The sequence below is a fragment of the Chamaea fasciata genome, unplaced genomic scaffold (assembly GCF_029207755.1).
Source record: "Chamaea fasciata isolate MVZ Bird 193981 ecotype frontalis unplaced genomic scaffold, bChaFas1.0.hap1 SCAF_8, whole genome shotgun sequence".
NCBI classification, from domain to species: domain Eukaryota; kingdom Metazoa; phylum Chordata; class Aves; order Passeriformes; family Sylviidae; genus Chamaea; species Chamaea fasciata.
The window spans coordinates 16596146-16623431 of record NW_027094093.1 but is presented as its reverse complement, the minus strand read 5'-3'; the positions used below and the strand labels follow the sequence as shown (position 1 = coordinate 16623431).

Genomic DNA, 27286 nt, shown 5'->3' with positions numbered 1-27286 from the left:
AGCTCTTCTTAACCTTTTCTGTTAGTAAGAATGTAGCAGACCAGAGCTTCTCAGATTAAGAGCAATAGGTAAGAAAAATAATTTAGCAATGCTTATTCCATTACTGGAAGTTTTGATACAGGGATAGTAGCTGAGTTTTCTGAACGTTCCAGAGAATTCATTCTGGGTGGCCCCATTTACATTCATCATTAGGAGACAAGAAACAAAGCAAGAAAAGTGCTGAACCTATGTAAGTTCCTACTTCAAGGCTACAGAGAGATCCTTCTAATATGCCAAAAATCTCTTTTCTCTGGGCCAAACCCTTATTCCTAACATAATCCTTAATCACCAACTTCCCCCCAGCACTGGCATTTGGCCTGATTAAGTTTCCTCTGAAGCAAATTTCTTACAAACACAGCAGAATATGTTGCACCTGCTCTTCCTTGGTTAATATTACCCACTGGATTTCAACAGAGAGGGAGACTAATTCAATCTGCCAACATCTGTTTGATCTGCCTCAGTCCCTGGTATCACAAACTGCATCCTGGGCTGATGTGCCTCACTAATCCTTGTCAGCTAGGTGCTCTCAGGAAGCTTAAATGCTTTATCTCTCACTCTCTGTGTCCAAATCAAATGTCAGAAATAAATCCTGCCAAAAGTGTGCATCTTTATGGTATTCTTTAAGATGTATTGAAAGTTACCCTCCTCTTCTTTCAACATGTTACAAAGGAAAAGCTGGCTTCGATGACGACCACACTGAGCTGATTGAATTGCTTCCATCAGATCTTTCCAAACAGCTTAGTCCTGATTTTTTTTTTTTTTTTTGTTAAAACACTAAATAACTTATGAACATGTTTCATGGACTGTCTATATATGTGCATGGTGAACAGCTAGTGAGTTCCCTGCCTCCTGACTAGTTGCTAACTTAAAATACAAGAGCAGTGCCCTGACTTTTGTATCAACAATCCCAGGTATGGGTGAATGATGGAAAACCATTTCCAAAATGTTCAAACATATAAAGTCTTCTTGGTTAAATAATTTTACAAGTTTTTTGATCCTAATTATATAGACAGAACAGAAACATCTGAAGGAAGAAGTCATTGTTTTGGCTGCATCCAGTGACTTGCCTGGGTAAGGACTAAGCCATGCCATGCAGTCCATTTTGGACAGGCAGGGCTTCTCAGAGGAGTGGTGCAAACCCTGAATTTCTCATACATTATTTCATCATGCAAAATTGTAATTAAAGGACAGAGGGAAAGGAATAGACGTCGTAACTGAGGAAGGGCTGCATCAGGATATAGCAGTGTAAGCATGATTGTTGAAGAACACCTTTTTAATGTTCTCTGCAAAGGAGATGTTAATCTCCTGTCTAATAATTTCAAGTAGAGTATGTACCTTTGGAAAAACAAGTCACAGTGTGTGTATGTAATTCAAGTATCAAAGTCAACTCGAACCAGAGAAGTTAAAACGCAGAAAGCCATGATTGTTAAAGATTTCTGTGTATTTTTTCTGTGCTTTGTAGAGGCTCTACCATTTATGACACCCTGTGCATTTAATCTAAATTTACAAGCAGAATAGATGCTTTTGCAGCTATGTTATCATAGACAACAAATATATTTAATTACAAGGCCAGACATTATCTTCTGTAGGAAGGTAGGCATATCAGAGCTCTTGGAGTTGCAGACAGAAGGATTACATTTCTTTCTAAGTACTTCAAACAGTGTGATAAAGAAGGAATCTGTTCATCCACATTCCATTCAAAACACTTAAAGTACTTGCTAGGCTGAATATTTTTACTCTTCCCAGGTTCCCCCTAGAATCCTGGATGGAGTAATGCAAATTCAATTCTGTAGATACTATTATATGCTTGAAGTTCTCAATACCCAAGAAAATCCTGAATAGTTCTAAAAAGAGCACTAAAATGGAGCAGTTCAAGGGAGCACCAAGGTAGAGGTGAGCAGGGCAATCTCAGGCACGCATAAGTTGTAAAAGCTATGAGCTTCTTTATCTTCCACAAAGACATCTCCCTTAAATTTAAATAGCTGCTGTCATTGTCACTGACTACCTGACTATGTATTTATCTGCCCAGAAGCAGAGTGCATGGCCTTTGGCCCTGCTATTCATAGCGTTACTGTCTCTGCCTAACAATGCCCTGAACAGTGCTGGGTTTCTGTTAGCATCTTTTGTTTGATGTGAATCGCTGAAGCTTTGATGTTATTTGTGAGAAATATAAAGATTTAAAAGAGTAAGATCTTCACTCTCTTACTCTGTGTGGCCCCACAGAGAAATCTAATCTGAATTGGGAAAAATCTGTGACTGATCCTGTCTTGGGTAAGACACAAATGACACAGTCCAGAAGAGAAATCTCTTAGTGTTGAAATTCTTAGCATCTCTTTACTGGAGGGTCAGAGAGGTAATTTGTCTTAATGATCAAAATTCTGTTTCCTATTACACAAACATTTTTAAATAGGTACAGAAAACTTTCTCTGTGTGAATGCAGCTGTCAGCAAAGCCTCAGTGTTTAATTTTCAGTGAGATGCTTCAAATTTTCTGCTTTAGTTGCATGTACTTCCTCTTTATAAGATATTCTAACAAAACAAGGGATTGATTATTTTATACTGAAGTTACATTAGAAGGTTTGAAAACTCTACAGTGTCAAAGAAGTGCATTTTTCTTTAGAAATTATTATTCTAATAAGCTTGTTTCTCATCTCTACTGATAAATGCTTTTCTTACTGTCAGTTTTGAATGAAGAGCAAATGTAAAGCAGTAAACTAAAGTGCAACTAAAGCCCCTAAAATCTGAGATTCAGTGTAAATGGATTGCTGTTCTGCTACTCAAGGCAAAAGCTCCACTGTTACATAAAAATACTCTGATCTGGGATCATGACAGTAACAAAAAAAGTAAATAATAAAATTATAATGTCCTAAGTGTAATAAAATGCAATGAACAAAAAATTGGTATCCTTTTATCTTCACAGACCTTTGATCCACAGTGTGAAGGAAATGGATTTGATTACTAAGATATGAAATTGGAAGTGACTTGATTCCTACATTGAGCAGCAGATAGGGAAGAGAGTAAGAGAGCAAAGCTGTGGCTTACCTTGTGCCAGGAGCAGTCAAGTTTACAGAGCAAGCACAGAGGTTTTGGATTTAGGCACTTGGATATGGGAAAACTGTGCATAATTCCAGATATTAATTTTTAAACTATATATAGCTATATCCACCTTCAGTCTTAACAGTAGCTCATGGTGTAGTACATTTTGTGTATCACTGACTTTCTTTCTTCTGGGTGGGATGGGCATTCCAAGGGGCAGTCAAACAGGATTGCTAATGGAAGTTGCATAGATCTTGTTGATTTGCTAGTCACTTGTAAACCTTCTCACTAAAAGGGACCAAACTCAGGGACAGTCCTAGCCAGGTAAGCAGAGGGATGTGATACATGTTCCCCAATAAAGGAGACTTCATTGCTCTTTATGTGGGAGAACTACTGCACCTCCAAGTGAGTTGTCTTGAGCTGCCTTCAGGGAATGCAGAAAGCAGAGCAGATAGAGCCAAATCTCCACAAAGGATGTTTCAGAACTGAGGAAAAAAGATAAGTCTAGAAAAGCCATAACTAAAACGTGCTGCAAAGTTTATATATTGTTTTAAGTGTGAACCATTCCTCGTGGGCACTCTTGTGTAGCCTAGTTCATAGGTTTGGAATGCAGAGAGGATACAGTTTGCTCTGGTACTGTGAGAGGCACTGGGATGTTACCAGACCACTCCTGGCAGTTTGGGCTGTGAAGTTCCTTTAGTACTGCATACTTCTGATGTCCTCAGCTGCCAGGAGTAGCCTGCTCTTGGGAGTTACTTTGAGCGAAGATAATTTTAGGGAGCTCTGCTGATCTCACATAGACTTTAGTGGGAGTTGCCAGCATTCAGTAGTTGCTGGGATCATCTGTGCTCTCTGTGTGTGTGAAATAACACAGGGCACACAGCATTAGGTCCTGCTCCAGCAACTGCATTGGTAGGGACTGGCGCATTCTGCACGGCATCCCCATTGGGGCTCTGGATGCTATGGAATCCCACATGGATTCAGGATTTCTAACCACTAGCGTGGCAAAAAATAAATACAAAAGCCTTGATTTTGTTCTCTATGGCTTAATGTAATTTTGGTATGAAAATGAGTGTCAAATATTTGTGGGTTTTTTCAAACATGGTTTTTCTAAATGATGTGGTAGTGAGCTATAGGAGTACTGCTAATATTTTACTGATTTATCAGCTGCCATTGGATCTCTTTATATTGCATTTGTAATGATATAACCTGTTCTCTCCCCACATGCAGTTCCTACAATGTACTGCAATGGCAATGGCAAAAATTTTAAAGAGTGTAAAAAAACCCCATCAACCCAAAATCTAGAATGTGGCCAGAGTTGTAGTGTTCAGCCAGCCCTAAACAGGGGATTTACAATGCCTGAATACTCTGCTGATGGGATATGTATACTGAAGTTTGATTAAGCTGGATATGAAAATTAAAACTTGGCTCTACACTGAAGAGAGAATCTCCTGCAGTGTGATACTATGGCATCAAGTTTTGTGTTTACCCCTAAGGCTGGTGCTGCTATGACTTCCAGGTTTGATGGTGTCTCTTTTTTTAAGCTGTTGAGCAGCAGGCTAATGGCTGCACAGCATGGTGCAAACACAGTGGAAAGCAGGGAAATCAGATGTGAATATATTCCCCAGAGATCTCCTGCTAAGATGGAGCTAACTAACCAGAGCTTTAGTGCTCAGATGTAGTTTCCACATGCAGAGGATGGGCTGATTATCAGCTCTTTCTGCCTTACTGTACATTTTTGGATTACAGATGCTATTAGAAAGAATGAATTCTGGTATAATATGCATTCTGGTGAAATATGAGCTATGTTATTGAAAGGAACATTATTTTTAAAGAGTGTCTGTCTAAGATCAGTGTCCATTGTCCCTCCCTCGTATTGTCTAAAATGATCTTGGTCTTTTAAACAATATAGGTGTAAATTCTTCTTCTGTGCTTGCTTTGCCTTAATTGTTTGAAAATGGTGGCTGTAGTTTATTTCATCAGGACAAAGACTGACCTTAGAAAGGGACAGGATCTCTTGGCAAAGCAGCAGCTTGGCTTACTGCTTACACAAGTGCCTGCTCTCTGTGTCACACAAGAGGAATTGCCATTGCTGCTGGGTAGTCATTTCATTATTTTCATGCTGGCAGCCTCAGATGCCACAAGGTATAGAGGGAAGAGGGCACATTGTCCTTCTTATGGGCCTTATTACATACTTATTGTATGATATTGGTTTTATATCTGGTCTATAAAATGAAAGGAACTGCCAATCCATTTTTATTTGTGAGTAGGGAAGCTACATTCAGGCACAAGTCGATGACTTTAACGTTAACATGGGAGCTGTTATTGCTGTGTATCATCACTGACCCATTCATTGCTTTGAGGTCTTAGGCTGTTTAGGGTGCAGTGGGAACAGGGAGAACTTGTTGCAGTTCTTCAAAGATGCTAAATGAGAGCATCCTCCTGTTTTCTCAGATATCAGTGGCCAGTCAGTCTTTGGTGGCATAAGGCAGTCTGTGTGGTTTCAGTCAAATCCTGAAGCTGTTTAATCCAAAAAGGCAGAAGCATTGTTCTGACAGGAAGAAATAGTTTGTGAAATGGTGGTCAGGCATTGGAACAGGCTGCCCAGGGAAGTGGTGGAATCACCGTCCCTGGAAGTGTTCAAAAAACCTGTAGATGTGGTGCTTAGGGATATGGTTTAATGTGGACCTGGCCGTGTCAGATTCATGGCTGGACTCAATGATCTTTAAGGTCTTTTCCAGCCTTAGTGATTCTGTGGTTATCTCTAGCCTTAATAAAGGAATACTTGGGTGCTTACACACCGTGTGCCAAGAACCCAAACACTCTGTGTAGAAGCACCATTAAAAGAGTAAACTCTGAGTTAAACAGCACAGGTTAAACAACAAATTGTTTGTCACTGACCCTAAAGGCTTGGTCTAGAGTGCCCCTTAACAGTTTGGGAAGGTGCCAGAAAGTAGTTTTGCATCACACAGATTTGGACAAGTTTTACAGCACCTACTGAGACTGTCCCTCTAGCACTCCGTACCTCACCATGATGAGAATCAGTTTGTCTCAAACATAATAAAGTAAACAATTGCCCTATCAGCTTTTATAACTTAAATAGGAATTTACAGACATTACAGATATTTACAGACAGCTTCAGGGAATCTGAAAGATTTCTTCATGAATTCTGACTTTTGGTAAAGTCAAAATAAGACAGGAGTTCAAATAGCCTTCAAGGCTGCTCTGAAAGCTAACTGTTTTTCCCTGGAGAGACAAGAACAATCTCCTCTGGACTCTACAGGAGCAGTAAGTAAAAATTACCTCATACAATGGCATGCAGATGCTATCAATCCACTCGAGCTGCAACCTGGGTAGTTCATGCTTCCTGTTCCGATCAAAAATGGCCTGAATTAAGAAGGAAACAAAACTGTCATGCTTTAATTACACTGGAGTGTTTTACAGACATATCACCCAGCACTTTGCAGCTATGATCAAATTCTCACAACCAGAACACTTTGTAAACCATAATCAATCTTTGCAGCTGTCTTCCTACTGCTTTGCCTGGCATGAAAAATAAACTGTTTCTTTTCAATTCTGTTTTAAAACTTTTAGGCTGAATGTGTTTGTGTTTTATAATTCTGTAGTGTAAAATAAATGCTCCACAGCTGGAGTTGAGCTGGTAAGTAACCTCCTGTAGGAATGTAAAGAAGACACTTTCGAGTAGAATTTTCTCTTTTCCCACATAGCGTTTTGCAGCTCAGCAAAACAGTGATGGATCTGGGCTGGCTCTCTTCCTCCCAGTTAAATTCTTTAGAAAATTTTCTGTTACCCTTTTCCTGTTGCCTCCAGATAATGGCTGCTCAACATTTTGAGTTATTCAACCCGATGAGGCCTTCTCTTCTAATTGATCAGTGAAAATCTTTATGAAAGTTTCCTAGTTTTTGTTTGACACTTGATACCCATCTGCCTTTATTCCACTCAATTCCATTTTATCCCTTCCATCATAGTAGTATATTTACATGTATACTTACAGAAATGCATTTCAAATAACACAGATATACAGCTGCAACATAAAGTAAATCTGACGATTTTGATTTCCACAGGTAGCTGTGATTTTTTTTAGTTCAATTCTGTGTGTTAAACCAAACACCTGCTGCTTAGAAAATTCACTGATAGGATAACCTCAGCAACAGATACAGAAAATGGGTAAAAAGGCTCAGTGCAAAAGTGACTGTGTTGACTGGAGAGCTTTTATGGTTATAAATAGATATTCAGAGCTTTTACTTATTCTAAGGTTTCTCTTTATGAACAGAATACAATTCATTTTTTCTGAATGAGCCCAATGATATTTTCTTGCTCTATTCAAGTTAGTTACTATTTCAGAAGCAATAAATACTTACTGAAGGGGTGAGTTTGAGTTCAGATCTTTCTCTGTCTCCTTGTTCAAAGAACTCACTGGTTACCAGCTCAGCTGCCTAAAATAAAAAACGCGATAAAGATTAGAGTTCTTGTTACATAATTTTTAGGATAATGAGTTTTTGCTCAGCCCACAACTTCAGCCTGTGCTTAACTGTAAAGAAGTGAATAACCTCACTTACAGGACTGACATCAGGCGTGTGTTCGTATAGTTTTTGGGACTGGGCATACAAGGGGAATAAACAGCCATAGTCAGGCAAAGGGACTTATCCCTTTTTGATAGGGGAGTTACATTGCACTGCCAAGGTACCACTCAATGCAGTTATAAGCAACTTACTCAAGAACTGAAACCAAAACAGAAAATGATAGTTCTTTTTTGGCATCCACTATTATGTTTGTAAAAATGCTTTGTGAAACATGCAAGAGCTCTCTGGTTACTTACAGGTTGTTGCCCTATAATACCAACTTTGCTTATCAAAGAAAATTAATTAACCAATACCATTTGTTGTTTTAATCTAATGTGAATTCGTAAAGGGTTTTTTCCCTCACTAGGCTTTACCTTTTTCCCCCATGACTGTTATCACAATAGGATATGGATATCTAAGTATGAACTCATATTGTGATGATCATCTTGATTTAAAATCAAGAAGTGGTAGGTTGGAAGTTAGAATGCATCTTTCTCACTTTAGTGAATGAAGATGTTCTATTCACTGTAGAGATTTGTACTCCTTAGAAGAAGATAATGCTTAAAAATAAACTTAGTTGTGGAAACCAGAGGAATTTTAGTTAGTCAAACAGTAAGCAGTTCCAGTATAGTACTGTACTCCTGTCATGTGCAAGGCCTTGAAGGTAAGCACATGCAGCATCTTGAGATGCAAAAAAACTGGAAACCAATCTACTGAAGAGGCATTAATATCCTAAATCTCCTGTCATGCCAGTGTATTGTTTTTAAACTAGGAAATTATTTCATAATGCCAATGCAAAGAGGGTAAACTAAGAAGAGAACCTGTACTTCATAAAATCTCAAAATTTCCTGCTTTAGCAACTGCATGGTAGGTAATGTTCACAAATGCTAAACTTGTTGTAGTTGAAATAAGGAGTACCAAAATAAATTGGAAGTAGGTGATGTTATAAAGTCCTCTAGAATCTTAAGCCAGAATATCACAGTTTGGAACTTTATTATGTATGTAATCCAGTACATTAATAAAATTCTGGATCAATATTCCAGATAGAGAAATAATTGAACAACTTAGTAGTAATTAAGGGTTTGCTAAGTGTATTGTATAAAAATAATCAAGACATAGTATCATCCCTGTCCCTCAGTGGTTTTTTGATCCTGTTCTCCTTATATCCCTTTGTCTCTCTTTTTATCTCTTTCAATCTTCTCTTCCTGAATTTTAACATCTTATATGTGGCCTTTATTCCTTTTGTTACAAATATATTTGTTTTTTTTTTTTTTTTCTTGTGGCACAGTTAAGGTTCAGCTATTTCCTGTTTTGCCTCTGTGGACTTATTAGCACTTCTGCTCAACCAGGTAATGTTTCACGATATCCCAGACTGGATTTTTCAATATAAAATAAACCTGTATAACTAAGCTGCAGGGGACTTTTCACCTGTAGATCTCAAGAGTGGTAAGTGTAAAAAACCCCAGTTTACCAGAGACTCCAGCACTAATTCAGCAACGTAGCACAGATTCACAACTAGGAAAGCAGATCCTACCTGACATTTGGCTGTCAGTGAAAATGCAGAAACTGATTGGGTTAAGGAGGAAAAATGAGGAGGGATTGCACACACTGCAGCAGTGGCCAGGTGGCACTGAAAATCCTTGTTACTCAATTTCCCACTGCAGGATAGGAGCAACTTTCCTGATTTCCATGCAAGATGACCGTATTCTGGCCAAGTAGAGCAACAGCCTTAAAAGAACTTTTGTCACAGTCTGCTGATAAAGCAAAAAAGACTCATCTGGCAAAACTGAAAGCTGGGGTGAAGCCTCAGCTTTATTCCCCATAAATCTTTTATGGATTTATCCCCCATAAATCTTTTTAAATTCAGTTGATGGGCACGTAACTTCCATAGATCCTTTTCAGCTTGTATTGTTTCCTTTTCCAAGGAATCTGGCTGCTCCTGCATCATTAGTTATCTGGCCTAGCTTTCTCTTTTTCACCCCATCTTTATAACCATTACTTGCTGTTAGACCAAACTTCCGCGAGGTGTGTACCCAAACCCAGCCACACTGGTATATTATCAATTTGCTTCTTGATGCTGTCAATTCCTCCAAAACCTGACACAGTCTGTCTTCTACTGACTTGTTCTGGGCCTCAGTGAAGGACAGAAAAAGACTAGCATGGATACTGGAAATATTAAGGATAGTTTCTGGGTAGAGCAGGATGTCTAGAAGAGGATAAGAGTTTTAGGACAAGTTGCTTTCTCGTATTGTTTGCCAATGCTGGATCCATTTTTAATGTATATTTCTAAAGAGCCTACTCAGCAGCAGAACCCTTATTTTTTATTTGTTGGTTTCTAGGTAAAGGGTGTTAAAGAAAGCCCTATACTACACTTGGAGTTTTGCAACATTCTTAAGAAAATGAATACATTTCTTTTATCATATATACTAAAGATTTTATGCTAATGAAAATTTGCAGAAAATCTGTTGGTATTTTTGATCTAGGGAAGACTCTGCAAAACTTTGGGATGAAACAAGTAAATGCAGCTATATGTGGCTAAATGCCTTTTTTGTTTAATTCATCCATTTTTCGATACGGATTTAAAATGTTAGCAAGAGGAGGGGTTATAAACCCAGATGTACACACTAGCATGTGTACAGGGAAAGATTATGCAATAAACCATTTTTTGCAGAAACCCCCTGCTATTTTTTTTATAGCATTAATACCGCTGTAAATTGATTCCAGTTTTGGTCCCTTGCAAGCCAGGGCCCTGGGAATATTGTCCTGCCTGTCCCGCCCCCTCTCAGCCCTGCTATTAATCATGACTTGCCTGTCTTGAAATCTCCCACGGTTTGGTCACAGCTCCAAGGTCACAGGCTGTCATTAGCATTGATCTGAAAAACAGAAATGAACAATACAAGCTGAATCAACCTTTGTTGAATTTCTAAACAACTCTGCTCTGGATGCATAAATAAATAATACGTATATAAAATGTCAGACCTGGCACCTTCTTTTCCTCCAGGAAAGAATGACATGTTTGAAATCTTAGCCATCAGCGTGGCTTTTACATTACAATTGTGCCTCAGAAACCTAATGTGTTGCAGGTCATAAGATGATGAATTTTGGTATTGTGCATTGCACATTAGAAAAGAAATGATATTGCAAGGGAGTAACTGCTAATTTTGCAATACTTCTAACACTACTTACATTAATACCTATAATATATTAGAAAGCATGTGCTTCACATGATATAGGTAAGGGTATTATTACATAATAACACCTGCAACTGGATTAATTTATTTGCCTATTTGTAAGTGACTGCTGTAGCAAGAGAGCCTATAATCACAGGAGGCATCCCAGACACTGTTTAAGCAGTTTCTACTGCTCATCTACAATAAAAATTGAAGATTTACTATGAGCTATACGGTTCCACTGTAGTTTAATACCTAGCTACAACCATGTTTTATATGCATTAGGAGAAAGAAACCATTCAGCTGTAGAAAGCGTTTATGTACAGTACATGATGCAGATAAAAGTCTAAGAAAGTTTAAATGAAGAACAAGGGCACTGAAAATGAAGCATCAAATATATTGCCTGAATCTAAAATTAGGAATGGGTGAAATGGTATGGAAAATAGAAAATGGCCAATATTTTGTTAAAAGACCAAAAGATAACAGAATTTTAATGAAATTTCAGATAAAATGAGACCTAATCAGGCATGCATATGCAAATACACACATTTTATTGTCTACGAAGTGTGATCGACTCAAACCACCCACAGTGTCTGAGGTTTTCAATAGGATGCATACTCAGGGCATTCTTGAAGGCTGGAAGAGTACTCTGTATATGAAAATGCCCAGGTACAGACTGGAAGAGCAGAGAAGTGCAGGGCCAGTGAAAAACGACAGATGAGAGGAAGAGGGCGTGGGGAAAGAGACTGGAAAGATCTTTGTGTAGAGAGGCAGAATATTGATACTTTCTGGAAAAAGAGCAGAAGGGCTAAACAGGAACTGGTGAGGCTGGGAGAAAGGAAACAGGATTGAGTGTGTAGGAGAAATAAAAATGGAGAAGGTGAAGTCATGTTGATTAATCCCTGCTGTTTGCTATTGTTTAAAAATCATACCATATTTTTTCTTATTATTCTAAGCCTTCAGTCCACAATACATGAAATTCCTTTAACAAATATGGCTACACTTTGAAATAACCAGAAAGCAAGAAAAAACAATGCTTACCGAAATATTTCTCGGTGGTTTTCCATATTCCAATCATAACCACCTTTACTGACAAGTTCAAAAAACTCTGTCCTTCTCCTGCAAAAAAAAACCAGATTGCCAGAGAAGGAAACAAGACACTTCCAGGGCAGCACTGCGGCAGAAACACAGTTCTCTGTGTGATACAGAATCACTGCACCTCATGTATTATTGTTAAAGCCGTTACACTGACAGTCCATTTAAGCGAAACATACTAATTTCCGAACATGTTCTATAAATGTCTGTTATCAATGTCAGAGTTGCCTAGTAAAAGCAATATTGGATTTATGGTCTCTACAGATAAGGAAATTAATGGCTCTGAAATGTTCAGTCTTCCACAGAAGCAAGAAATGTTCACCTACAGCAGTGGACAGACAGACAATAGAAACATCCCAGAAATACACACATGCTTCTGTTTTCTTGTCCCTGCAAAATGGTTTTTACTTCTATATCCTGAAGGGTTTTTCAAAGCTGTGAAATTCCTGTAATTTCCTGCACACAGAAGGAAACAGAGACACACAGGAGCTGCTGCTGTCTTGAGTTCATAGTTCTTAAAGACTTGAAACTAGGTCTCCCTGCTTGGTCCCATGGTTTGTCTTCTCATGCCTTCTTCATGTCCTCAAGCAGGGACAAAACATGAGATGGACAGAACATGTTAATGCTTGATTGTTGCCTTTAAGAATCAAAATTCTGACTCATCATAGTCCGTAATCTTTCATGGCACTGAGACTCCAAGCAGCTCTCACTGCTTGCAATGTGACTACAACATGTAATTGATCCTGCCCAAGACATAGCAGGAGTTGAGGTACAAAAACTTGGAGCAACTTCCCGTCAGTGACACAACATATGAGCATCAAAGCTGAAAAACAAATAAATACCTGCGTCCTGAGTGACAGTCCAGTGCCCCATCTCATATGAGACTGTGCTCTTTGTCAGGAGGAAATGTAGTTAGATTCAACAGGAGAGTTTGCAAAGTCTTGTATTTTCTATGTTTACTTCAACTAGACTGAATTTTTGAATAGTGATTATTGACAGTGCAGTCTGATGGCAGCCAGTACACGTTTGCACACAAGGAGAGGCACACTTCCAGAAACACTCCTTTGATCAGTGGACAGGACATCATGTGGGGAATGTTGCAATATTTTGGTCCCTGACTGTCATGGTTATATATATGACCAGTCACTCCTACTGTAAGGCCTTGCTATAATGGATTTCATACAGCAGCTAGAAGAGGGCTATAAAAGGGCTGCATGATGATATCTAATCCCTTATACTTTGGGAAATAAAAGATTTCATTTTGAAGCATTGGATATTCTGAGCAATTAATATGTTTCTGGACAAAAAACATACAAGGCAAGAATGTTTAAAGCTGAAAGCTCAGGAAGATGACAAACCACAAACCTAAAATATTCAAATTTAAAATGTAGGGATCCATAAACAGTAACTGAAAATGTGAGTCTTAAGGCCTTATGTTAGGATAAACCTTTAAGGATTTTCTTTGAAATCCATTTAAATGGATACAGAAGTAGTAGTCCAGCTCCAGAGAGAAGTTTCAGGGTAGGAAGGACTGAACCCGGAGGAAAGCAGCCATGTATGATGAAACAATTTAGCATTTCCTACTGTTGGTATCCAAAATTATGAGGTTTTCTATTAATAAGCAAGTATAATATGGCAGAATTTCAGAAACAAACTGAATTAGAACAATTTTCCAGGGTCTTTGAGTAACATTGCCTTTGGCTGTATTTTGCCTCGAAGGGAGGTTATTTGCCCATGTATAACAAATCCATTTGCTCTACAGCCCAGTGGCTCAAGATATTATTTGAATGAATTTCCATAAACTTAATTTTGGCTCCATGTTTTTACTTGTTGTATTATCTACAAGTGTCATTATCTGGAATTATAAACTAAAATCAAATATATTTCCCATCTGATCTTTCAGTGAAAGTAATCTTTTTGTTTGTTTGTTTTTGTAAAAGTAATGCCTTGAGAACGTCTGGAAAGTAAAGCCTTGTTTTGCCTGGAGTTTTGTTGCTCTTTTCCTTTCTGGAGCTTGTGATCATTAGGTTTAGTCATTTTAAGAATACTGATATGAAAATTCCCCTCTCTACAAAAATACTGAAGATGTAGCAAACTGAAAAAAACCAAATTAGGTACTTGTGTAGAAACACCTGCTCACACAGGGTGGCTTTAAGAAATGTAAAACACCAATGTTTCTAGAGACTAATTTTCTGGCACTTTTAGAAATAAACTAGCATAGCTACCACCTCATTAATGAATCATAGTAACACAAGAGGAAAAAATAACTTATCTGCAGACTTTTTAGTAAAGAGGCCTCATTTGTTGAAAGTCTTCTGATTCATGTAGCACAAAAAATCAATTATGCAAGTAAAAAAAAAAAATCTTGCAATTCAGTTATATCTCTTCTGGACATTATTTCTCTGTATTAAAACTAGAAAAACAACTTGACCACATAGTTTTTCAGCTTAACGCAGGCAGGGAAGAGAGCTCTGAACAGGGTCTATCCCAAGGCACTGCCATGAGCCCTCTCTGGCTTCTCCAGGATCTCCAGAATCTTGGCAGGGGGAGCACATGGAGCTGTGCCAGGGCAGCTGTCCTCTCAGTCCCTGTCACTCATCTCCTCCTTGGGAGCAGAAAACATTTCTGCAGCATTTATTTATGATGAGACAAGAGGATCCATGGTCCATGTATCTCACAGAATGGAAGAGACCTTCAAGGTCATTAAGTCCAACCTTCAACCCAGCACCACCATAATCACCCCTAAACTATATTGCCCCTAAGTACCATCTCAAGGCAACTCTTTAATACTTCCAGAGGTGGTGATTCCACCATGTCCCTGGAAAACTTACTCCAATATCTAACCACTCTTTCAGTGTTGTTTTGTTGTTTTGTTTTGTCTAATATCTAAGCTAAACTTCCCCTGGTAGTCTAATCCTTTCACTTGAGACATGGCAGAAAGACAGACAGGATAGGACGCTAATGGACACCAAACAAAAATTCCTAAGGATGACTTATTGTCAACACTGGGAAGGCAGTGCTCTGAAACTGCACATCTGCCAGCACTTCTGCCCCTAAGTCAGCTGCAGGCTAATGCCAGATGTCAGAAGTGCAGTGTGATGGTGACACCATGACTCCTCTGACCCCATATCATCCTTCCACACATCCTCACTGGGATGAGCTTGGTAATAATTAAAAATATTTAAAATACATGCCCAACTTGAAATCTACTTTGAGATTTGATTTGCAAACAAGGAAAAGGAAGAAAACTGGGTGAAAGAGATCCGAGTGTACTTCTCCCCAGTTAAGCTTTTTAAGACCTATTCTCATCATGTGATATGAATTGGCATAATTTGTCTTCAAAGCAGCAAAGTGTCTGCTTTGTTACCTCTGCAACTGGGTCTGTAACTAAATACAGTATTTCTTAGCATACACGTTTAGAAATGCTGAAATGGTGGAAAAGAATTCTCAAATGTCAATGATTTTCTATATGCCGGAAGAAATGATCATAGAAGGGACAGAAAAATTATGTGACTGAGCTGTAACTGGTTCCTGGAATTTCTTTGAAGTATAAACCTAGGATTTTGCTTGCTTTTGGTTGATACAGATTACATGCTACACATTAAAGCAAAACTTACTTGGACACTTGAGATATTTCTATTAGTCTAAAAGACACTAAGTATTAGACTAAACCTCTTCAACCATAGCTAAACACTAATTTCTCGTATTATGTATCCTTATTGGTATTTAATAGGTCATTAGAGTAAGTTCTCTGAGTTTTCATTCATCAAATACCAGAAATGCCAATACTTACTCAAAATACAGAGTGAGGTCTGTTGCCAGTATCGACTGCTTTAGAAGCTGCATAAGGTCACTGTAGTCCTTAGAGGACAAGTTAGCAAAGATGTTGTGACCCTATAATGAAAGAGATAAAAGAGATAGAGGGCTAACAATCAATATAGGTTTTTAAAAGGTTTTCTAACTTGTTAGTCTACTGTTTCCCTGTAACACAAGCCTTTTCTGATTCATGGCAAAACTACAACAAAATTATAATGTTAATACTGCTGAGATTACATTGAGGCAGAAGAGTTGATGATTGTTATCAAGCACCTGGTATGTTTTTCTAAACTCTGCTGAAATTATAGCCTGTCGAGTAAAGATTTACTCTCTGCTCTCACCCTGCACAGACTCAGTTTATGGGGAAAAACTGTGGATACATCTCAATCTCTCATCTTATTAAATGTTTTGGGGAGCTGCATATTGGAGCTTTTGAGTAGTGATCCTAATAGATTTATCTGTGCTGCTGCTTGCAGGCACACAAACTGCTGTTAGAGCAGTCAAGGGCACTAAATCAGTTTTTCATTCAAAGCAGCCCATTTGCTCACTCTGCCCATTACTGTCTTGTCCTACAGTGTATTCAGCCATTGCCTATGTAGGCTAAAGAACCACAACTTTGTAAGCAGTTTAAATACCCTTTGTGGCTGCCTTTTAAGGGATTGTGGATTAAGAATTTGAAAGATGCTCTATGGCCAAAATGAAAGGAAATTAATTATTTGATGTTTCTGTTTGAGAGGGGGAAGGTTCTTTTGTAACTGAATTTTTGAAAAGAGGTGGGGCAGAGGCCCTATAATTCCTCTGTGAAATTCTTGAGAAAATAAGATGAAAGAAACAAAATCAATGAAAAACCCTAAAAGTAAACTTAAGAAATGATCTTTGTGACAATAGTCACATATATTAACATACATAAACGTATTACAGGTCTTTTTTTTCCTAATCTCCCACATAAATATTGAAATTCTTTCTAAACAGGGTCTTATTTTGGTGATATTTAGTCCTGTAGTGCCCACATTCAGTATGCACTGCCATCTACTGCTTAGGAAGATTAAAATCCCCTTAAAACCAAGAATTTTCCAGCAAAAGGGTTACTGTAATCATGATGGTATGAGGACATATATATAAGATAAGTTCTGGGGAGGTAGAGGTGGCATTTTTTAAAGGAGAAGCTAATTGTTGGACTAAAAAAAAAAAAAATTCCCATGCATAAAATTATTCCATTTCAGCTAAATATTGAGAATGCTTTGTGAATCTGAACATTATTAAAAAAAAAAAAACAACAAACAAACCAAGGTACTGAGAAGAAAATAGGAGTTCTTGCAACAGGCCTAATTTACCAAGTTGTTTGTTATTCTGTAATATCTACTGCCTTTCTGACCTGTTTCATGGAGTATAAAACCATGTCACTACAGTGCCCACGAGCACTTACATTGAAGTTAGCATGTAAAGAGTAAAGGATAAATAGCCCCTCAGTCCAATATGCTAAAAATGTGAACAAGTGATAGAACATATGTTTCCAACTAGACAGCAAGGACAGAATATTTCAGCTTATTTGAGAGAGACCAATTGCTCAGCTGGTAACAGAAGGTGTCTCTTTAAGTAGATTGGAGGTTCCAAATCTGCATTTATTCCAAACCAAGCAATGCTGTGTTCCATTATCCAACATTATGTGTTGGATAAAAATTCCATAGCATTCGTTTTCTGGTTTAGACATGAGGACCTGGAGAAGAAGCTGTCTGAATGATCAAAGGTGAGGATTTGCATTTCAAGTAATATTTTACATCTCTGGAAGAAGCCAGAATAGAGTCCAAATAATTTTTTTTCATAAAATTCTTGATTTTTAAGCTGGAAAAGATAAAGAAAAGCATCTAGACTGACATGATCAATGAACTTTTACAGAGTTGTCCATATCTTGAGCCTGAGACAATCAATTATAATGATTTCAGGAACTAGAGAATTCACTGTTTTCCAGAAAAGCTTCTTTCAGAGGCTGAACAGTGTTATTAGTTTAGGGGAAAAACTGCAACAAAAAACCCCCACCCAAACCACTTTTCTTTTTTCCTATTCTGAACCAGTCTGCTTAGCATTCAAATGCTGCTTTTTCATACACCTTTTCCCTGGCAGTATAAGGAGCCATTTAATTCGTAGTATCACCTTTTGGATGAGCTGGCCTAGGCTAAACTGATTGAGCTGTTTAAATCTCATGCTGGTGCTCTCCTTTCCTATGTTTACTTTTTAAATATAACATCAAAGAGCTGAACACTAAAGGTGCAGTTCTGTGACAAATCTCCCTGGATGTGAACGCAGAGGTAAAGCCATCACCCTGTTCCCACTTGTCTGTGATCGTGAGACATTCCAGATCTCTTCAGAAGTTAGTGCAGATCAGGCTATGGTCTCCAACTGTGCTGCATGCACAGCAGTTTTGGTTTTGTATTTACTCAATGTATTTTGTAGCAGCCAATCTCTGTAAATTAAGAAAATGCATCCATTATTTTGAAAGGACTCCATGTCCATCCTTCCACTTTTCTCAGTTATTAAATGCATGGTGTAGTATATTCTGTATAGTGTTACATGCAAGATATTCTAGCAAGAGCTATGTCTTCACAGGTATCTGCCAAGCAATTACTGTACTTTGAACAGCATGATATTGCTGATTTTAATTTTAAAAGATAGTGTATTAAATTATGAAAAAATCATAAAAATACTGATTACTGAAAGGCTGTCAAAGAAATTAAATTGGTGCAGTAAAGGATGGCCTGTGGGGAAAGGTAAGCACCTGTTTCAGCTACCTATAAACCACTGAGCAGGATATATGTAAGAAGAGTGAGAAAAGCTGACAATATGATTAGGATGTATTCTCCTTGCCCCTTGCTGATTGAGACAGATATAATCTCTGGGCTCTATGATCAGCATTTGTAGTTGTTTAATTTTGTGCTAGTTGTGACCTTTGTGGTAACCAATAAATAATTCCTCAAGGAGAGGGCATTAAAAAGGTACTGTACATGGTATTTCCTTTCTACAGCTGAAACTGCCCAACAGCTTACAGTGAGATTAATAGTAATGCTTTTGTACCTCACTTTGGAGAATCATGACAGCGTGATTGAAATGGTGGTGCTCCAAGGTAGCAGAGGTGCCATAGAGCTGAGCTAAGGCTGATCCACTCCTGAAACAGAACATGGGAAGTCAACACATCCTGCTCGCCTACTTACGAAGCAGGTTTCAGAGACAATTAGTAACAAAAGCACGTTGCCACACTCTCCACCTCCACTTCAGCAACCTCACTTAAGACAGCTGATGAGATCAAAATACTGATTTAAATCCACATACAAAGCATTTATGTTCCAGTCTATGCTAAATATTGCCAGCTGACTAAAGATTTTTCTGGAACTACAAGAAATTTTGTAATGCAGCTTTTAAAGTGCCTCAGCAACAGCACAGACACTGCAGCAGAAGAGCTGTGCATTAAAGATAACACACAGTTATGTCCTTGAGCTGGAATTGGCTGTTCCTCTGCTACCTTTTATTTTTAATTCTTAACAGACATAAACATGAGGCCTTACCATTGGTAACTACAAACTTGTAAAATAAAACCCCAAAACAGAACAACAAAAAACCCAACTGCAAATACTAAGGTAACAAAGAACACTTACTGCTATTGCTAACCTCAAGAGAGAGAAGTGAATATAAAAGTAAAGCTTAGCATATCTCTAGAATGAATTTTCTCATCACATTTATTGTCTAAACCAAAATCAGATTCAAAATCCACAGAGCAGGTGGGTTTTCTACATTTAAAGGACAAAAATATATGGAATAATATTATTAAATTGCATATTGCTGGGAGGTGGAGAGAATGGGACTGGATTGTCAGAATGGCCACTGTTCACCAAGTACCAAAGTAGTTCAGGCAAAGTACTTCACTTCTGGGACCCAGCCTAAAGTGACAAGATGGGTTTCTTTCCAAAGAAATGAGAATAAGAGATTATGCTAGAGACAGAAGGAGTCTCCTAGGAACATATACCATAAAACTGCACCATACTGATACTTAATTATCAGAAGCAGCTATATGAGAGGAAAGGATGTCCAGGAAACATCATCCCTAGAGAATGTGATGTTGGCATATATAACAGAGCCATTTGAGGCAACTGTGATATTGCCTCCATCATATACCCCTTGAACTTTCATCATACAGTACAGCAGTATTGGACACTGAAGATAAAATAGGAAAATGTGATACTTAAATTTATGGCAGGTTAGAGGAATAAATAATAGTTAGAGTTATGAAAACTACAGCTTCTGTTTTCAGGGATGTTTTATACATGTGTGGTAATGTTTGGCTTTCATTAAATGTCTTCAGCAGTTTCTTTATAGAGTCATAAAATGGTAGCCTCCTCTCTGTACTCTGTTGTCAAACAACAAGTATGAGTGATAGCAGTCTAATGCTGAACCCTGTACCTTTAACTCAGCTATCCTTCTGCACAAAAGATACTCTTGTGTAATGGTGCAGCAGAGAAGTGGTTAACTTAATCAGAGCCTATAATGGCCAGGATGTAAATCTTAGGTCTCGTTTTTGTAAATTAGGAACATAAATGTCAATCAGCTGAGCTTCCTTCTCATTTGTCTCGTCTATTTTGATTCTCTTCAAGACTCAGCTGCAAAAAGGCATCTAGCTGTGCTTGGTAACCTTTGCACCACGAGCTCTGTCTTTGGAGCTCTGCAATTGATTTTCCTTGCTATGGTGATTGAAGATCCAGACAGTGTCGTTGTTTCATTGAGATTGTATGGCAACACCAATACTTCAGGAAATGGCAGCTTAGTGAACATCAGAAACATCAGTTTGAGTGATGGTCACTGAGGCAACTTGCCCCCAGAAATGCAGCAGCCCTTGCATACACACATTGCAGCGGGGTACTTCTGCGAAAGGTAGGACAAAATAGGCGAATACAGAATCACTCTGCCTTTCAAATATCTCTGGACAACCATTTGACCACTTCCCCATCACACGGGAGGATTAGCAGTAATGCAGAACAGAAAAAGCTACAAATGCACACTGGGATCTGCAGGACAGGAGTGTCTTGGGGCCTCATATTCTGACTGTAGAGGAACTGGGGAGTGAAGAAAACAACATGGGATTTGAAGGAATCTCGGTGTCTGGCAGCTTTATTTCACAGCTTGGTCAGGATGTTGCTGGGGACATTTTCCGTTGTCCCTCCTATTCTCAGGGAATGCAGATTTTGGAATAATTTTGACCTTAGTCCAAGAGTTCTGTTATCTACACAGTAAGAAGTACCACTCTTAAACCTTCTGCAAATCTACTTCTGCTTTGCTGTGCCTGAGGGCAGCAGCATGGTTTCTGTGAAAGCATTATTTCAGTTTCACTTACTTTCCTTTCTTCACAATAGCAGAACGAGGTTTTGCTTAATGTCATGCACCCCAGTCAGCAAGAACAACCCAGACAGACAATTTAGGTGCTTCCTGGGTTGAAAACCAGAATCAATAATTGCTGAGCCTGAAAAGAACATCAAGTTTTGGCACCACATTTCAATATGTGCTGTCAGTTCAACAGCCAGCACAAAGGACAAGCCAGCAATTACTTAAAGGAACAGAGAATGATAGAGATGGATAGTCCCTTACTGCACACAGGAATAAGAGTACTTGGCCTTGGCCTAGAAGGCTTGAAATTAATGCTTCATTCTTTGTCCTGGTCACCTTTTGCTCTCCTGTGGAAGAAAACCAAATTAAAATAGTAAGAATTAGAAAGCTTACTTGGCTTGGAAGGCATTGTTGGTTCCCCTGTGGTCAAGGTCGTGACATAAGCATCCCACAATCAAAGCTAAAATTTCAATTTCAGTTAGAATTTCCTGAAATCCTGCGGTCTGAGAGCAGAAAAAAAATAGCAGATGTAACTATCAGTAGCAAAAGGGATAAGTAATGTTAGTCCATCCAGCAACAGTCAACTTTGTTTTGATACCATCAATGTTTCAGTAAGGAGAAGATAAATGCTTTATTGTCATATTCTATTCCCTGCTGTATGTCAGATGGTTAGCAGAATAGATAATGTCCTTGGAGTGATCTGTTATTATCTCTTTGTTGCATTTCCAGCATGTCATTTCTCTGCTAACCAGGAGGCACTAAAGGCAAAAAGAGCTGAAAACAAATACCAGTAAATGCAAACTGAGACAGGAACTGGATTTTTCAATCAGAGAAATAAAAACTCAAAACGAAACTGATAAGATTTTGAAATTATTATTTAGGGAAATACTTAGATTTCTTCAATCCTGAGATGACCATCTTAGTCAATCCCTATTGTCAGAGATAGCTGACATGTTAAGTTGGAAGACCTTTAAAAGAACCCAGATAAAATATACTCTGTGGAACTGTTATGAACTATTAGGAGATGTTTTTTAATCCAGCACAGTGAAATGAAGTAGCCTGATTTAAAGAGGAAATGTCTAAAATGGCATATTTCTGCTGCAGATACCCACTTGAATTTGGGAGAGGCATTTGAAAACAGATGCAATGAAATTCCCTACAAGTAGCTCAGACATGACTGTGTGAATGGGGGAGTTAATCCTGGAATTAGGAAGTAAAAAACCATTTTCTAACCACTGTGCTTTTCCTCTTGGGTACTTGTCATAGTAGTCTTCCTGCCTGAGTGAGCTCATGTCAGAGAAACCACTTACTGCTATTGCTAACCTCAAGTATCCTGAACAGATCCTATCTGGAGGAGGTGTTAGAGCCTCTGTGAGACACCACCTTGTCAGTGCTGTGCCTCTTACCCATGGCAGAAGCAACCTGGCTCTTCAGAAGCAGGTGGTCATAATGCCTGCAAAAACTACTGGCTGAGTTGGAAAATCGTAACACTTGTCTTTTCACAGTGCCAGTCTTCAGTGATACTCCTTAATTAGCCACATGATCTTGTTAGCATGAAAGGAAATGATATACCAAAAATACAAAATACATTCGTATTGGAAGACCAATCCAAGGCTGAACCCTAACACCATGTAAGAATTCAGAAATTTCATTGATTTTCAAAGGGGCCTAATTTTACCCACTGGCAAGAAGAGGGTTTAAGTGATACAGTGGGACTTGTTGCTTTTCCTTGGTAGGAACTTAAATTCAGAAATGCCAGTAAGTTGCTGCAATACTCTGTGAAAGCTCTGCTTTCACCCCAAAGACCACAAATTACACTTAGAGAAATGCACATTCAAACCTAAGTATTCTCTGTTTAGACAGTCTGAAATATGGCCACAGTTAATACTTAGGCAATGCAGGGAGCCAAGCTCCCTCAGGTGCTAAGGAATGCACTTCAGTAGAAATTGAGGAAGCATAAGACTTGCTACAAAAGCTTTATAATTGCTTAAAGTTTAAAAGGCAGAAAAGATGATCAAGTATGAAGAAAAGAAAGACTAGAAATTAATTTTGTGTAGAATCCACTAGTGTACAGAATAACTTGAATATTAGGAGATTTCTAGTGGCGTTGCTTTTGTTTTAGTTTCAGTAACATCTACCCAAGTAGAAAAAGTCCTCTAAAAATAGCATTTTCTCTTTTTTTTAAATTTTATTTTTTTAAACATAGCTCTTGTATAACAAATAATAATAATAAAGGTCTATTTATAAAAAGAGATTAAAAATAGTTTGTAACTGACAACACACCATGTGTCCAGTTTTGGTCTAGAGAAAGTATTCATGGCTAAGTTAAAATACCTTAAAAGAGAAGTTTTATTATATGAAATTGATGTTGTAATAAATATTCTTGAGTGTAATCCAAGCTTGGATTAAATTCAAGGATTCAACCTGTTTTTTAAGTGCAGGGAAACCAATTAAGGAATTTATTAACAGTAGCAATAGCTCAAAAACAAATCCACATTTTATTTAATGAAAAGTCTTGTCACTGAATATATGAAAGAAATATAGCATATGTCACATAGTAAAAAACAATTAATTTAAAACAATACTACAGTAAGGGGATATCTTCTTTGAACATAATGTGAGTAAACAGAGGATTGCATTTCCCCTTTTCTGAATTTACAAGAGAAAAAAAAAATACATGGCTGTAGATGATGGTGCAGTAAAATTTATTTTCACCAGAAAAGGAATGACCCATAACTCATGAGTGGCAGAATCTCCAGTGAGTTATGGAGGTCATTCTTTCATGTGAGGAAATGAATTGCATTCATTATGCCTTGCCCCACATCTATATGTTTTGTTATTAGCACACCAGATGGGATTTTAATTTGGTATTGCTTACTTGTTCATTTTTGCCCTTTGAAATAAGTATCAATGTGAACTGTGTTGGCAAAGGCACTGAAAATGAAGCCTGGGCTCGATCCTGCACTTTACTCTCATGTACTCCCTTAACTTGGAGGAGCAGCCTTGCTGCAGTACTTGTCTTCAGAATTCTTGAGCATCTGAAAAACAGAACTATGGCTTGCAGAACTGGGCTTATGATTGTTGAGGAGAGAGAAAAGGCATACTTAGGTATATAGAAGCGTGCTTTAGATATACAAAAGGCTGAGTTTACCAGGAGTGAAACAACCATTTACTCTTTGTTGAATTTCTGTTGTTTACCTTGCTCAACACAGCTGAATTTTCCTTGTGCATTCAGTAGGAGTATGGTGGGGCCCTTAGAGGCTACTTCATTACAGGTTGGACATCACTATACTATGGTAAATCCTACTTGAAAATGCCCTAAAATAGAATTACTGGTTTCTATTTGTGAGGCAGTCTATATTGCTGACTATCATGGAGAAATCAGAAATAAGATGCAATAACTACACAAAGAAGTGCCTTCTTGACTGGCAGAGAAGGGCTCTGATAAGCCCTTCAAAGGGCTTGTCAAAGAATTTTCCCCTTTTTACCAGTGAACAAAGAAGGCACCTGCTAACTTGGATGGTATGACCAAGACAAACGCAGTAGGAGCAAACCTTGAATTATTACTAATCTCAAGTCTCTCTTTTGTGTCTTTTTTTTTGCACAAAATGAATCTTCCCGTATCAGGAAGGGAGAACAGTTCAAACATATCAAGCATCTGAATTTGTTCTGTTCTCAGCCAGAGCCACAGCGAAGCGGGGTGGGATGTGTGGAGACTCCAGTGCTGCGGCCACTCACATCCAGCCCTGAACATGGAATTGCTCATTCTGTTTATTACCAGGAGCGTGGGCAAGGAAAAGAACTTGGCTTAGAAATGTCGGATCACATCTCACAGAGAGCTTGCATCCCTGTGCTGACTGTTAAAAGTATTCTGAAATTAGGCAGTGAGAGCCACGATCAGGGCATCTGTCGGTGGAGGCCAGGCAGGCGCTGGTGGCTGCCGGAGCAGCAGGGCCCTGCCTCTGTGCTGGCGGGGATGGAGGTGCCTGGTCCCATCGGCAGAGCAGAGTGCCGCAAACCTGGCCTCGGAGCTCCACCTAGGGGTGTCACCGCTGGGCCTTCCCCGGCCCGGCAGCCGCCGGCACTCACACCCAGCGGCGCTGCCCGCCTTTGCCCATACTCACCAGAGTAAAATGCTTTTCCTTTTTTCTAAAACTGAGGGGGGGGAAAAAAAAGCATGTCAAGTGTATAAAACCATAAAAAGTACCAACACCCAGGTATTACAACCAAATTTCCTTAGAGAGCATCAGCAAGTGCCTTCTAAAACAATGTTAATTCTGCGCAGCTGAGCAGCCTCATGCCCAGAGAAAGAGGTGACTGTTCTCTCGTTGAACATCTTCCTTTCCTTTGTCTCATGGTGCACGGTACAGCTTCACAATGCCTCCCTCAACACTCACAGAAACATACCCATCCTGTTGGGATGGACCAAGCACTAGAACAACATCTTCACCTGCTAGGGGAAGTCAGAAGCTTTTTTTCTTGCCCAATACACAAAGTTCTGCCATCCAGGACCTCTGAGTTTGTTATTGGTGCATTTACAAGAATGAACTAGCCAAACATGGGTTATTTCACGCAGTGAGGTTGCTGTGGGGTAGGGAGAGAGAGCAGTAAACTTGTTCTAGTATGTTAGCTCTGGTACTTCCAGCAGAATTTACTTGTAATTTCAGCAGAATTTTACTTGTATGCTGAAAGGAGCTACAGGCGCTGCTGGAGATATGTGCTAATAAAACCTCTAAGTGTTAACAGGGTCCAGTGGAGACTCAAGTTTCACTTAGATGACTATGCTGGAAGATAATTTTCAAATGTTTTGAGGCAGTACCTTCTAAAACTATTTAGATGAAGCTGGATAAGGAGATAATAAATATCAACATAGTAAATACTTTGGGATTCTAATCCTTGGTTTTGTACTTCCCAATTAGGAGTTTGAAATAAATGTCAAATCAAAGAGTTCCAAAAGAAAAACATTTTGTTAGATCAAGATCTGTAATAACAAGAGCACTCCAAGACTGCCATCTGTTTTCAGTCACTTTAATGTGCCTATGATATCACTGTCACTAAAACACTATAAGGTTTTGCCAAATATGTGCTGCCTTAAGTTGAATAAGTTCTGTCTGCTTTGCTATTGGAAATGAGTAGCATAACAACAAGAAAAGAAATCGAATGCTGGAAAATGTTTGACAGGTTAGTCAATGTGGCAGTGAAAGCTCTTATGGGGCTGTGTAGCTGGATACTCACAGTTAACATGGCAAACATCAGCTGGCAGACGTTGAAAGCGTGCCTCCAGTTGTGATACAAAACCATTCGATAGTTCTTCCGCACCGTCAAAAGCCACCTACACAGCGTCTGAGATTAAAAGTACAATTTGTAGCAGGGCTACTAAATGTGTACAAATGGACAGAGCAGTGCCAAGACAAAAGCAGCAGATATTTGCAGCGCAGATGGTTACCTCATAGTCAATTTTAAATTTCTGAACCATTCCAAGTTCCATGAACATCCGCAGGGCTGCAGTAATCATGGCATCCACATCGAGCGAGAAGTCATCAAAATGGATATCGTCAATGCCAAGCTCTGACACCAGAGGGATGTTTGCTGCCTGAAAATGCCAAAGGGAAATTTCTGATTCAAAACTTCAGTCCTTTTTCCTTTTTTTCACTCTTACAAGAAACAAACCGTACGTCAGTTCTGACCTGCCAATACATCCCCTGCTTGATTCAAATCCTGAGCTGTAAAAGTCTTCATCTGAGAAACACAAACACGTCAAGCTAACAGAGCATGGAAACAGTGGGAAGGAGAGGAACCTGGTATGAGCAGGAAATATGTTCACCATCCCAACTGGAGCTCAGATACAGCATTTAGACTGAAAGCTGACCACTTTACAGCCACTGCCATAACCCAATATATTCCAATGCAAATTACAGTGCTGTAATGCAAGAAACATCTGGATAGCCAGAAGCTGTGAGTTTTAATTGCTACCATTTAGAAATGCAAAGTAAATATACTGCTCTGCAGCATTTCTTCATCCAAATGCCTTCACAGTCATAAACATACAAGCGCCCTTTGCTTTATGCTATTGACTACACACACATAGAAGTAGAGGAATACAAGGAATGTCTAGAAGTACTAAAAGAATTTTCAACATGCTGATTGTATAGTAAGTCAATAAAACAACAGCAAAAGCCTT

At 38.7% G+C, this 27286-nt stretch overlaps 1 protein-coding gene across 1 annotated transcript in view; it reads right to left on the bottom strand.

The window, feature by feature from the left end:
• Positions 1-27286, bottom strand: part of PDE11A (phosphodiesterase 11A) — a 107797-nt gene that overhangs the window by 7425 nt on the left and 73086 nt on the right. Inside the window, exons 11-19 of the mRNA XM_066189858.1 lie at positions 26552-26698; positions 26341-26448; positions 21499-21608; positions 18808-18898; positions 15716-15816; positions 11869-11946; positions 10463-10530; positions 7457-7527; positions 6378-6461 (exon numbers count right to left, since the gene is read on the bottom strand). Of these exons, the coding sequence (XP_066045955.1) occupies positions 6378-6461; positions 7457-7527; positions 10463-10530; positions 11869-11946; positions 15716-15816; positions 18808-18898; positions 21499-21608; positions 26341-26448; positions 26552-26698 (858 nt within the window). The remainder of the gene's footprint in view (positions 1-6377; positions 6462-7456; positions 7528-10462; positions 10531-11868; positions 11947-15715; positions 15817-18807; positions 18899-21498; positions 21609-26340; positions 26449-26551; positions 26699-27286) is intronic.